Source organism: Neomonachus schauinslandi, chromosome 5 (assembly GCF_002201575.2).
Source record: "Neomonachus schauinslandi chromosome 5, ASM220157v2, whole genome shotgun sequence".
Taxonomy (NCBI): Eukaryota; Metazoa; Chordata; class Mammalia; order Carnivora; family Phocidae; genus Neomonachus; species Neomonachus schauinslandi.
The window spans coordinates 20,333,120-20,346,490 of NC_058407.1; the positions used below are offsets into that span (position 1 = coordinate 20,333,120).

Genomic DNA, 13,371 nt, shown 5'->3' on the forward strand with positions numbered 1-13,371 from the left:
AATCTTAAATAAACAAAAATGATAATACTTTTGAAGCAAAAGAGAAATATAAGACTTTCTCTCTTACCTTGACAACATCAGTAATATATTTTAATCCACTCTCAAAATCAGAAAGAGTCTAGAAGGAATGAAAACAGTATATTATTATTGAATAAAACCTTAACTTTTCTGCCCTCCTCCCTTCAACTCCCCCTTTCCACTCAAATTTATATGAAACATCATGTTGACACCGAAAGCTGTTAGGATGTGTTACATGTCTTAGTTATCTTTTTAAAAAAGGGTGGTTTGGGGGTAGAAATGAGTATTACAGACCTGGAAAACTGTACAAAGCAATTGTCTTGACAACTTATTCTTAATAACCGAAAAGAGTTTTGCTAGAGGCTTGAGGAAGCTTGTAGGCTCCAGACAATGTTTCAACAGGTTTTGCACTGTCACCAAAATATCAACCTCTGTATCCTTAAGAAGAAATATTAAGAGAAATCACATTTCAGTAATTTAGAAAACTGGTCAACTTGGCTTTAATATTACAGCACAAAAAACAAGTAATTATCAATAAGAAGCAGAAGTAGTAATTAGAAAAGTTATTTCACAGGCCTTTAAAAGTTCTCAGCATTTTAACTTAACATAAAATCCACAATAATATCCATTAACAGTTTCTTCCTTTAATTCTAATAGAAAAAGACACATGGTTTTGGAACATAATTTCTTCTATGTCTAGTTCAAAAAGGGCCAAGAAAAATGAACTTGTTGAAGAAAAATACACACTTCTGGTTGTCTACAGATCTGTGGTCTTCTATACTGAATTACTATGTGGTAAGAGATGTTCAGTATAGCTACCAAGGTCTTGTTGAGTTTGAGCCATGGGAAGACTCTGACTTGAGACTGAACTAAGGTTTGAAAATCATTTTAGAAACTCTTAGCTGTATGTAATATTAATATAGACTGCAACTGTGATCCATATTTAAGATTACACAATACATTTCTTGGGTTCCAGATTTGTTATTGATCAAAGTGAGAAAGGAAAAAAAAAATCCTGAAATGGACTGGAAGCTAAAGAATGGAAAATGACTTTTAGGACTGATGATAGTGCTTCTACCTTCTTGCTCACCCTCATTCCTACCTCTGTCCCAATGTTTCTTCTCTATTTTTAATTTTATATTTCTGTATAAAGTCTTTTTGCAAATACATCACAGAATCAAACCAGTGAAATTACCGCTCATGGATAAACCTTAATAATGAAGTGCCACTTCAAAGACAAAGCCAATGTCCTGTGAATTTGTACCTGAGCAATATTGCCACGGTGGAGGAAAGGAAGAAGAAGTGTAATGAGTAGAGAACTTTGTTCTTTGTCTCTCATGAACTTGCTGATCCTAGAGAAGGGGAAATACTGATATGTAAGGAAGATAAACAAGAGTACTCTAAAAAGTTAAACTTTTTGTAGAAAAACATGTTACAGACACAGGTGGCTTTTATGTGTTCATGTAGGAAAAGTTTAACTGACTTATTTATAGCAGTGTCCACTTTTATTTCTCCCCAACTTCAGGCTCATGGCTACTATTCTATTTCTCTTATAACATCTGATTTTGTAGGTGGGTTATAGTAAACTCCAATGCTATAATCTAACAATTAGTAATTAAAAAAATTTTTTTTTAATTATTATTTTTGTGACAATTAGTAATTTATTTTACAAAGAAAATAACATTTTTTAGTGCCAAGACTTGTTTAAGGCTTTATGTGCAGTATTTCAATTTAACTCCCACAATAGCCTTCAATGTAGGAATTATTTTTAGCCCCATTTTGCCCAAAGAAAACTGAGACTCAGAGAAGCTGACGTCACAAAGCTAAGAAATGGTAGAGCAGACCTTTCAAACCCTGGTCTTTCTGGTGCCTAATCTCTCATCCACTTTGCACTACCACACAGCTTGTGATAAAACTTAATGAGTGTATTTTGTGTGGTTTCCCATTCTGCATAACTTAGAAATACAATAGTATAAATAAAACACTTCAAAGAAGTTCCTGAAAGATTCTAATATATCATTTTTTGTTGTTGTTGAGGTCACAGAATAAAGTACAGCTAAGTCCTGTAACAATTTAAGAGTTTAAAATGGAAACATTTTTTATACTCTGGTTTATCAACCTTGCTACAGAAATCTCAATTATATATTACTAGGTCTATTGACAAAAAGAATCTTTAAAAATCCTTGCAAGATCTTCACCTTAAAAAACAAATAAAACAAACACAACCTGCTCTTTTAAATGAATTATTTTTTTATCAATTAAACTAAAAAAATAGGAAAAATATATGATCTCATGTAACTCAAAATTATAACTGAACAAAATATATAAATCTATTAGTCAAGTTTGGAATTTTGAAGACTGTTCTCTCATAATAAAATGAAGGCAAATGCCATAAAAGTTTTCTAATGAATATTCCAGCAGAGAAACAGAATTCTACATTAACTTAAAAATGGAGGGCATTTAAAACTACTGAAAATCTTTTCAGCTTATTACCACATTAAAATAATTGAAAAACTAGATATAATTTAGCAAAAAATAAAACCACGGATAGTATTGTTATCTTTTAAGGACCAATATATCACTTACTTTGACAGAATGCCAAGTTCCTTACTGACTTGTACCCTATTCTTCTTCTTTTTCACCTTTTCTGCACTTATTGTGGTTTTGCTGAGATACTGGAGAATTGCAGGAACATGAGGTAGAATTAATTGTCCTCCCATCGTGATAGACTCTGGAAAAAAAAAAAAAAAACAGTGATAAATGTTTTTATTTTAATTAACTATTTTCTTAAAGGATAATCATACACTATCTTCATAATGACAGACAAGGAGAGCACTCAATTTTCATAAAAATTTAATAAATTTCAACTCTAAAGATTAAATCACTTTTTTCTTAGTCACAATAGCTGTATTATTAGCTAAATTAAAAATTTATATCAGAGACCCCTGGGGCTTTATGTAAGCCATTTTTGGTAGTAAAAGAACTGTTAGGATAATTTGACAGGAAGAATTCAGAGACTGGCAGTGGAAGTCATTTAATAATTTCCTGATGGATAGTTGAGCTCTCTGGAGCATAATTATGAATTTCTACCACTGGAAAGAAAATTCAATTTATAGAGAAAAGAAAGTCTTTTAATAATATAAGTAATTAAAAGAATCAACTTGTATTGACTTCTTCCTTTCTGAGGACACAAATGCTAGTTCAGAAATCTAAGAATCATTTGCTTTGTACAGCAAACATACCATCTGCACTTTCTGTGTATACGCATCCAGTTACTGGCAAGCTCAAAAGTGTTTCTGTGGGTTCAAAATCTGGAAGGTTAAGAAGGTCATCGGCTATATCCATCACAATAGAGGCTGTGGCTTCAGAGAGATTCTTTGCTGAGAGAATTGCAAAAACGTTGGTCAGAATATCACACTCTGGGTACCCAGGTTTCTGTTTAGCCAGGAAAGGAAAATATCTGCAAGGAAAAACATTGAAATTGTCATCTTATTTCTCAATATATTTATTTCTGAAAATATGCTCCATATGAATTTTCATATTGAGTTCAAATATATATGTGTATGAACATCAAAAGGGAAATTACTTTAAAATCTAAAATTTGATGGGTAATTCCAGGCACCTCAAAAGATTATGTTATTTAGGCACTTTATGTATATCTCTCATTTAATCCTCATAACATCTCTAGAATGTGGTAACACTGTCCCCACATTACAGATAAAAAAAACTAAGACGTGTCTAAAGCCTGAGTTAATTAGTAAAGCTGAGATCTGAACCACAGTCTAAGCCTTTTCTAAAACAAGTGTATTGAAGACAGGCTATTTTTCAATTATAAGCCTTCTAGAATGTGAACGTTTATACACTCACATAAAAACCAATGCACTACAACATGGGAATCAGGAGTACAGACCAAAGAAATATTTGCTGTATCAGGATATGCAACATTCAGAGATCATGATCATTTTTTGGGAGAGGTGGGTGAATCCATCCCCAAGTATGAAAGATCAAAGACTCACACAAATGATAGAAGCATCCCACCCAGAAGAAACACACCAAGAAGGGTAGAGAGCACAAAGGCTTTCCAGCCAGTGGCAAACCAACAATTGTTTTATGTCAGGGATGTAGTCCTCTTAATAATCAGCAGGAAGGTAAAACCGAAAAAATTCAGATAGTTTTACTAATTTATCATCGTTTGAAAAAGAGCTCAAGCACTTTTAATTTACTTAGTACTAACAAACTGAGGAAAAGTTCTAAGTGGTTGTTTTCATACATCTTTGTCCAACAGATATTGGGCATGGCATGGGCAGGTACCAAGCTGATGACCTTCTTAACCTTCCAGATTTTGAACCCACAGAAACACTTTTTTTTTTTTTTTTAAAGATTTTATTTATTTATTTGAGAGAGAGAGAATGAGAGAGAGCGAGTACATGAGACGGGGGAGGGTCAGAGGGAGAAGCAGAATGCCTGCCGAGCAGGGAGCCCGATGCGGGACTCGATCCCGGGACTCCAGGATCATGACCTGAGCCGAAGGCAGTCGCTTAACCAACTGAGCCACCCAGGCGCCCACTTTTTTTTTTTTTTTAAAGATTTTATTTATTTGAGAGAGAGAATGAGAGACAGAGAGCACGAGTGGGAAGAGGGTCAGAGGGAGAAGCAGACCCCCTGCTGAGCAGGGAGCCCGATGCGGGACTCGATCCAGGGACTCCAGGATCATGACCTGAGCCGAAGGCAGTCGCCTAACCAACTGAGCCACTCAGGCGCCCCACAGAAACACTTTTGAGCTTGCCAGTAACTGGATGCATATACACAGAAAGTGCAGATGGTATTACACATTACCATCTCTATGATCAATGAGGTAGGTACTGCTATTATTTTTATGCTACAGGTGGTAAAATGGAGGCTCAGAGAGGAGAGGCCAACTTTGTCAAAGAACATGCAGTGGTGCTAGGATTTGAAGCTAGGTTTGTGTGGCTTTGGAGACTGTTCTCTTAACCACTATGTTGTATGTTGTCTTAACATTTTTTCAAGCACAAAAGGTGAGAGGACTGCTTTCAGTTGCTGCCAAGCTCCTGGCAAGAACCCATTCAAATTCAGTGCAACTTCTAAGTGACCAAACTGTATTTCTTGAACAGCAGTAGAACTCGAAGCCAGGGTATCCTGGACATGCTCCATGCTTAAGTGTACAGCTCTGTCAGAAATTTCAGTCACTCTTTCAAAACGTAATGAATACTGACTAACCATGGATTAAGAGGGATACAAACCCCCTGTGGAGGAAGGTACAGTAATAAATGAGAAATGGTCTCTGCCCTCAGGGAGCTTTAGGTAGGTCAGCTATTAAGAGATGAGTGCACTAAAGGCAGCATGTAATCACAGGCCCTTCCGGGAGTGGGAAGCTCAGGGGAAGAAGAAATGGAGCCACGCGGGGGTCATGGCGGTCAGAACCAGAGCAGCTATCAGAGAGAGTGGCCAGGGACAGTCCCAGTTTATCTTGGTTATCCTGGCTTAATTATTTATAGCATCTCTTTTCACCCTCAGGAATATAGTCGGGATGATATGATCACTCTAGTTAGTGAGCAAGTTTTTGTTGTCCTGAGTTCACTTAATTTCTGAGACAATTTAACCTTAGTTGTGAGCTTGAAAATACTGGCTATAGTTCAGCTCTACTTGCATCTGTCCAAATACAAAGTAAAATGCTAGACTTCTCTGTAGATGAAAACCTGTTTGAATGTCTGACACTATATAAACGGTAACCATACTTCAAAATAGAATTTTCTTTTACTGAAGAGACACATTCCCATCAAGTGGTTCTGAAATATGCATTCTTTAATTCTTCCACACACAACAATATACATGCATATCTGTTGTTATGGAGATTTCAAGGGAAGGCAATACTTCTAAAGATTTCTTTCAGGTAAGAGTTACATAGAAAATTAGTTCTGCAGCCTACGTCCTCTATTGCGCTGTGGCTTCTATTTTTCTCCAACCCATAATGAGAAAGAAACTGCAGAACGTACGATGGAGTGGCATCCAATGATGGGGTTCTGTAGCTTAAGTAAGAACCCAACTAATATAACAGGGAGTCACTATTGCCAAGTCTTCTTGGATGAAGAGTCCTTCATAGGACATGCGAATTATACAGCTATAAAACATTTCTCAAGTATGCCTATGAAGTGCTGCTTATAAATGTCCAGTTATAAGACATGATATGAAACAGCTTTCTCAAGTTGGGAAATAAATGAAAAGAGGCCTTATTACCAGTAAAAATATTTTAAACAGGTTTTCCCAAGGAAGACAATGTCAAGGTCTTTGGTTTGTTTTTGATGACTATTTAATGACGGGGAAATGTTCATGATATAATGGTGCAAGAAAAAAAATAAAATCAAAAGTTGGTTATACAATATGATACCAATTTTGTAAAAACTGATGCCAAGATATTAAAATCTTGACATTTACTGAATCAGTAGTAAAAAAAAAAAAAAAAATTTTTTTTTTTTTAAATTCTACCTTTCATTCTTCAAAACAGATCAGGGCAAACTTAAGTCTGTTTCCATCACTGAAATAAACAACATAGGTTTCTACACTCCTCAGTAAATATGCATTTGGTCTTTGACACAAGCATCTCTGAACCATCTGTAGATAAAGGTCTTGTAAACAGCTCATAATGTCCTCAAAAGGATGTTGATTTATGACCATGAGAACTCTATGTATATTTAGGTAGTTTTACAAGAATGGAGGACATCTAGAAAATCTAAAAAAGCCTACGAAATTTCCCTGATTTTAAGTGGTAACTGGGAAAAAGACATAGAATGCCAATGACAAATCAGCTTTTATTTTTAAGCAAGCATGCAAAAAATAGGAATATTTATAGTTGGCATAACTACAGGTATCCCCGGCTTTTCGAAAGTTCATGTTATACCACTTTGCTTTTATGAAAGAAGGTGGTAATAAGCGAAAAGAGCCTTCACCATTTGTTTTGCAGCGAGCCGTTACAGGGGCAGCATGCACCTCTTAAGCAGCGACAACGGCCCCATCAGGCTCCTTCCCTGGAAACTACACTCAGCAGCTCAGCATCCAGCCGCCAGAGCTGTGAACAGTGTCTGGGAGCATCTGCGCTTTATCTCGATTTATTTTGTGCATCCCTTAGCAAGATGTGACCTAAAGGTATCGGAAAAGCCTAAGAGAAGTTATTTTTTGGATCTAGAAACACTAAAACATTCTTCCATATAAATTAATAGGAATTACTTCTTTGCTTTAAGCCATCTCGGCTTATGAAAGGTTTCACAGGAACCCCCTCTACTTTCAGACAGCAGGGGAAACCTGTATCTGCCATGTTTCACATTCTGTTTGTCCCTTTCCCAGGCCAAATCAAACTACTGAAACAATTACTACAGATTAGAAGAACATCCCTATCAATTCCAATACTTCTGATTTTTAAGTATTAATGAAACTGTAGAACTAGCAAAAATGTTTAAGTTTTGCTAGAATACATACTCTACAATTTTAACTTACATTGCAAAATGTTATTTTACCTACTTTTTATAAGTGAACACTCCAAGGATATCATAAAAAGTACCTCTTCCCTGCTCTGGGGTACCCAAACCGCCACATGCTACAGTAACATTGTTTCTCATGTATCCTTCTAGACATTTTCTACTTCATTTTATATATATATCCATGCACAGGTATTTTTCTTGGATTACACTGTTCAGCAACTTGTATTTTTCTTTAGAACTGTGGACTTTGAAATTCAGCTACCTTATTCTCTTTAACAGCACCTGTGGTCTTTCACCATAAATGATATTATTAGTAACCTTGACTCATTTTGACTAGACTGGCTACACTGTCCTTTTTAAGAGTCTCATGCTCGGGCGCCTGGGTGGCTCAGTTGGTTAAGCGACTGCCTTCGGCTCAGGTCATGATCCTGGAGTCCCGGGATGGAGTCCCGCATCGGGCTCCCTGCTCGGCAGGGAGTCTGCTTCTCCCTCTGACCCTCCCCCCTCTCATGCTCTCTCTATCTCATTGTCTCTCTCAAAAAAAAAAAAAAAATCTTTAAAAAAAAAAAAAAAAAAAAAAGAGTCTCATGCTCTACTGACTGAGCTAGCCGGGCAACACTGTCCTTTTTAAAGATGGGAGAAAAACGGTCATACCTTGCATTTCTGCTCCAGATACTAATTAGTTTCAGCAGAGGAGTAGGAGAATACTGACTCTCAGATCCAAGCCTTCTGATCTAGGACACAAAATAAAAACAGAATACAAAATAAGAACACATACAGAATTGTGTGTGTGTACGGGAGGGACAACTAAAAAGCAGAACAAGTACAGAAACCACACAAGAGGATAAAGAGCCAAGGGACAGAGATTAACATTTAAAGGACAGACTGAAGAAAAAATAAAGGAATCCTAAATAATATCTACACAGGAAAAATGGCAAAGATGGAGAAAGGAAGTGCTAGACACTTAAAAAGAATGAGGTACTTTAGGTTTCAACTGGTTAGAAACGACAGAGCTCAAGCAGCTAGAATTCCTAAAATCAAGTCTCCTCTATAGTCTTTTTAGCTATAGTTATACCAGGTGTCATTACAAAATGGTTACAAACAAGGAAATACGTAACGAGAATATCTGGGGATTTTCTCTTATGCTTGTCAAAATCCAGAGACACATCACTGAGGTGCTACAACAGTTAGATTCCATTTGCTTAAGAGACACAATCATATTCAAAATAACCTTAAGTATAAATGTCACGGTATTACAGAAACCAGCTCTTGAGCTTTAGGTGACAGTGGAGGCAAAGAAAAGTGTTCTTAAACTTCCAGAACCAAAGGAAGACTCGATGAAAAAGACCAGGACATGCATTCATAGACTGTGCTGGTTAAAGTAATAACAAAGGAAGTAGCATATGGTATCCAAGCAGAATGTAGTAATGAAGTTTACCTGGGGCCAAACTGCACCATGAAATACAGCATCAATTTCTTCAGTTCTGAATTGGTAAGACTCCCAATCCAGAAAGATGTCAGTTACCATTTTGATTCCAAGACGTCTTAAATTTTTCAGTGGGTTAATAAACCTGAGGTGTATCTGTAAAACAAAGATCTTCTGTTAAAAAAAAAAATGTATTTCATTTTTATCCTTGATTCCTCAAGGAGGCACTATTCCTCAGATGGCTAAGAATCAAACTGGAAATCCTGTTATTAAGTCTGTTGACTGTGGCTCTGATTCACATGGAAATTCAACTCATCATATCATACTGCTTTTCGAATCGAACAAGATGGGAAAGCAGAAGACTTAAAAAATCAAATGGTGAGATGTGCTCCATTATCACTGCCCAGTAAATTCATTTTGAAGTGTCCTTATGGGGGGGGGAATCACAAGTGGAACAGCTGTTTTGTGTCCTACATTGTTGTATTTCTTTATCCAAGTAATTGTCTCAAATGAAATCCTGATTTCTTCCTATGAACAGAACATTCTAAATAAAACAAACTTTTTTTTTCCTTTGCCATCACAATGCCTTAGATTAGGGGGAAAAAATCAAACCTTTACTTCAAATGAAAGTTACTTTCTCTTTTGTTTTCATAACTTGTACTATTATTTTTTACTTTTCCTAAAACCAGGAGTTTTCAATTATTCTTTGTTTTAATATATTTTTTTAAAGATTTTATTTATTTATTTGAGAGAGAGAATGAGAGAGAGAGAGCACATGAGAGGGGGGAGGGTCAGAGGGAGAAGCAGACTCCCCGCTGAGCAGGGAGCCCGATGCGGGACTCGATCCCGGGACTCCAGGATCATGACCTGAGCCGAAGGCAGTTGCTTAACCAACTGAGCCACCCAGGAGCCCGAGTTTTCAATTATTCTTATTAAAATTAGTCTAGGACACTAGTTAAAGAATTTATGGTGTCTCTATACAGTAGAATACCTCACACAGTATAAGAGAATGAGGCAACTGAATCAAGGCATGAGAAGATCTCAAAATATATAGCTCAAAGAAAAATGCAATTTGGAAAAAAATAAAAATTTGTCTGTTTAGAGGCATAAAGGCTGGAGTGGGTGGATGTCTGAATTAACAGCAAACTTCTTTCATAACAGACTCTGCTACTTCTACTGGCATCTCCTTCCCTGCGGGTTACAAAATCACAAATATGTGGCCAGTTTCTTCAGGCTCAGAGCAGAATAATTTATTGAGCCGCCACCAATGAGTCCAATGGCATGACAGCCATAGGTCTGACCTCAGCTTAAAATCTCACTGAAGGAAAATGTATTAAATTACATGATAGACTGAAAATGCCAAAGATATCCAATATGGGAGGAATTATAAATTTGAAAAGGGAAAAGCTTCATGGAAGAGGCAGAATTTCTAGTGGATCTTAAAGGAATGTTGTAAAAACCAAACAAATGAGCTAAGGTGCAACCCCTAATTGTTTTTCCATTTGATTAATATACTGTGGTCTCTGGATATGTAAGTGGCAACTTATTTTTACATGTGACCTTAGTAACCTACATCAAAATCCAAAACCACCCTGAAATTTATGAAGACAACACAATACTCTAATATAATGAACATCAAGTTTTATGGCCACAACATCATGAAGAAAATTGTAGACTTTAGTTCCTAGAGGAATAGTCCATTTGACTGAATTTCATGTACATTTAAAAGTCACCCTGTTGTTTAAATGTTCCAAAATAATAAAATCAAACTAAAACAAACCTCATGATATACACTTCAGTCAATGCCTTGTAAATGTATAACTTAGCTCAAATACACAAATGTAGAAGTTTAACTTACTTAAGCAGTATTACTGTGCAGTAATTCACTATAGTACCTCAAGGAATTCTTTGAACTTGTCCAAGAATTTTTTTAAAAACTCCAAACTATCAAAAAGCTTAGCACCTCACTAATGATCTATGAAATTGCATAAATGATCTTTTGAGTTACTGATTATTGACTCAGGAGTAAGGCTGCATTACTGAGTAACTTCTAAGTTAACCAAAAAGTCAGAGAACTTTTACAGAGTTTATAAAATCTCTAACCTTTCATGATTTAATATATACAAGTATAGATAAAGTCACTATCACTCACTATAAGGCATAAATGAAAATTCTCACTGAATTCTCCCTATGGCCATGAAGCTCTCATATAACATAAAGAATTTTCCAAGACCTGTCTTCAGCTTCCACTGTTGGCCCTCCATAAGCCTCTTTTTCACAAAGTAATCAGAGTGAAATTTTAAAAACATCAAACAGACCTTATCACTCACTCCCTGGCTTCAAACTTCTCCAGTTTTCCCAGTACACTTCAGAGTGCATCCATCTCAGAGCCCATGAGGCCCTACCTACCTCTCGACCTTATGATTCTTCTCCCTCCTTGTGCTCTAGCCATCTTGCCCTTCTGTCTGTTCTTAGAATATGTCAAAACTGTTCTACCTCAGGGACTTTGCACTACTAGCCATTTTCTCTGCCTGAAATGTTCTTCCCACAGCTGGGTAGATAGAGGAGTTCAAATATTACCTCCTTAGGACACTGGCCATCCTAACAGTGTGGTCACTTCTTATCACGTCCCCTCAATTTATTTTAAATTCTTCATGTCTTCATGTCTCTCCTCAACATGCTCATGTTTTCCTCTACTTTTGTGAATATATGGAGTGTATTCCTAATAGCTGTTTTAAGTTTTTGGCTAATTCTATCATCTGTGCCACTGCTGCATCTGCTTCTATTGATTGGTTTTTTTCCTTATTATGAGTAAAATTTTCATCCTTCTTGGCATGCCTGGTAAAACCTGACTGGATGTCAGACACTAAATTTTGTTTTCATTTAAATCATTTGAAAGCTTTTGAGTCTTGTTCTCAGATGTAATTAATTTACTTGGTAAAAGCATGAGCTTTGTAAGCTTTGTTAGGTGTTGCTAGGGCAGTCTTTATTCCAGAGCTAATCTGGTTCCACTACTACTGAGGCACTCCCCTGCCTAGGACTCTTCCTGGTGCCTTGGGTATTATGAAGTTTCTGCTCTGGCTTTTGGGAACATGAGCTGTTCCTAGCCTTGTGTTAGTCAGAGGACTGTTCTCTGCCTGTTCCTTTCTCATGGTTCTTCTACGTCTGTTCAAGATGGATCAACAGGGACTCGATTTGGCCTTCCTTCTCAAGCAACTAAAAAACTGAAGAGAATCTTTGAGACAATGATTTTCAGATACTAGACAGTGGGCAGCAAAGGGCAGTAAGCCCTGAGAGGGTAAACAGATGAGGTGAGTCCTATACGTTCCCCAGATTCCTGCTTGGAGTTTCAGGGATTAGTGGGAGAAGGAAGAGTCCAGGCACAGGCCAGTCATCCTCCCAAGATGAGGAGACAGAGTAGTGTGGCTTGGGGAGAACGAACAGGCAGAGTACTGGAGGGGAGAAAGCTACACAGACATCTGCAGAGGTTCTCATTTACTTCCCTCTCAGGTCTCACCACCAACTGACGTTATTCTAATTATTTGTGTATTTATTTATTTATTCTTTTTCTCCCATGACACTGAGTCCTTACCTGTCTCATTCCCTACCTAGAATGATATCTGGTAGATGGTAGATGTGAAATAAGTATTTACTGAATCAATAAATGGACAGGAATTTTTGTTTGCCTTGTTCACTGCTCCATCTCTGGTGCTTACAACAGTGCCTGTCACATAGCAGGGGCTCAATTAATATTTGTTGAAGGAATGAATGAAAGAATAAAGAAAATGGTGTCTAACAAAATAGAAGGCGTGTTCTAAATCCCTGGAGCTTGGTAATCAGAGAATATTATTTCATCACTAAAGCAGACTTATATCCATGTGTAGCCCAAAAAACAGCATAAAATTCTGGCTGTCCATTTTTAGTTATCATGACCATATCTGAGAGGCAGTTCACCAGGCATATCCACAAATCAAAGGAAACAGATTTTAGCCCAATTAAAACTGTGCCCATTTATCATTTACTGAGAATCAACAGCAAAAATCTGAGTCTAGATCTTCACTTCAAGTCTCACTAAGGAGCCTTTAGTCCATAAAGACATTAAGTTTCCCTAAGCTTTCCAAAGAGTGTACTCATGCCCACATACTTGTTTCAACAGAACATAAATATATAGTCTTTAAGTCAGAAAATATTTACTGAGCACCATCTTGTAAAGCCTCTGGCAGTTAGCTCAATGCTGGGTCTTGCTACTTATCCTTATTCAAAACATTGCACTCATAGTAGGCAAGAATTTACTTGTAAAAGACCTCTGGGCAACTCTTATCTCAAAATAACAAGGATGATGCTAACCGTATTCTCTTCATTCTCCAGCCATTCTTGATAGAGTTGGAAGATGTCCTATACCTCGAGGCTCTTGAAATCAGCTCAACTAACCCT

General features: G+C 36.8%; 1 protein-coding gene across 1 annotated transcript in view; it reads right to left on the reverse strand.

Moving 5' to 3' along the window:
• UTP20 (UTP20 small subunit processome component) overlaps positions 1-13,371 on the reverse strand; it is a 102,491-nt gene that overhangs the window by 42,137 nt on the left and 46,983 nt on the right. Inside the window, exons 28-34 of the mRNA XM_044915349.1 lie at positions 8,950-9,093; positions 8,166-8,245; positions 3,250-3,478; positions 2,605-2,747; positions 1,283-1,370; positions 313-456; positions 68-118 (exon numbers count right to left, since the gene is read on the reverse strand). Of these exons, the coding sequence (XP_044771284.1) occupies positions 68-118; positions 313-456; positions 1,283-1,370; positions 2,605-2,747; positions 3,250-3,478; positions 8,166-8,245; positions 8,950-9,093 (879 nt within the window). The remainder of the gene's footprint in view (positions 1-67; positions 119-312; positions 457-1,282; positions 1,371-2,604; positions 2,748-3,249; positions 3,479-8,165; positions 8,246-8,949; positions 9,094-13,371) is intronic.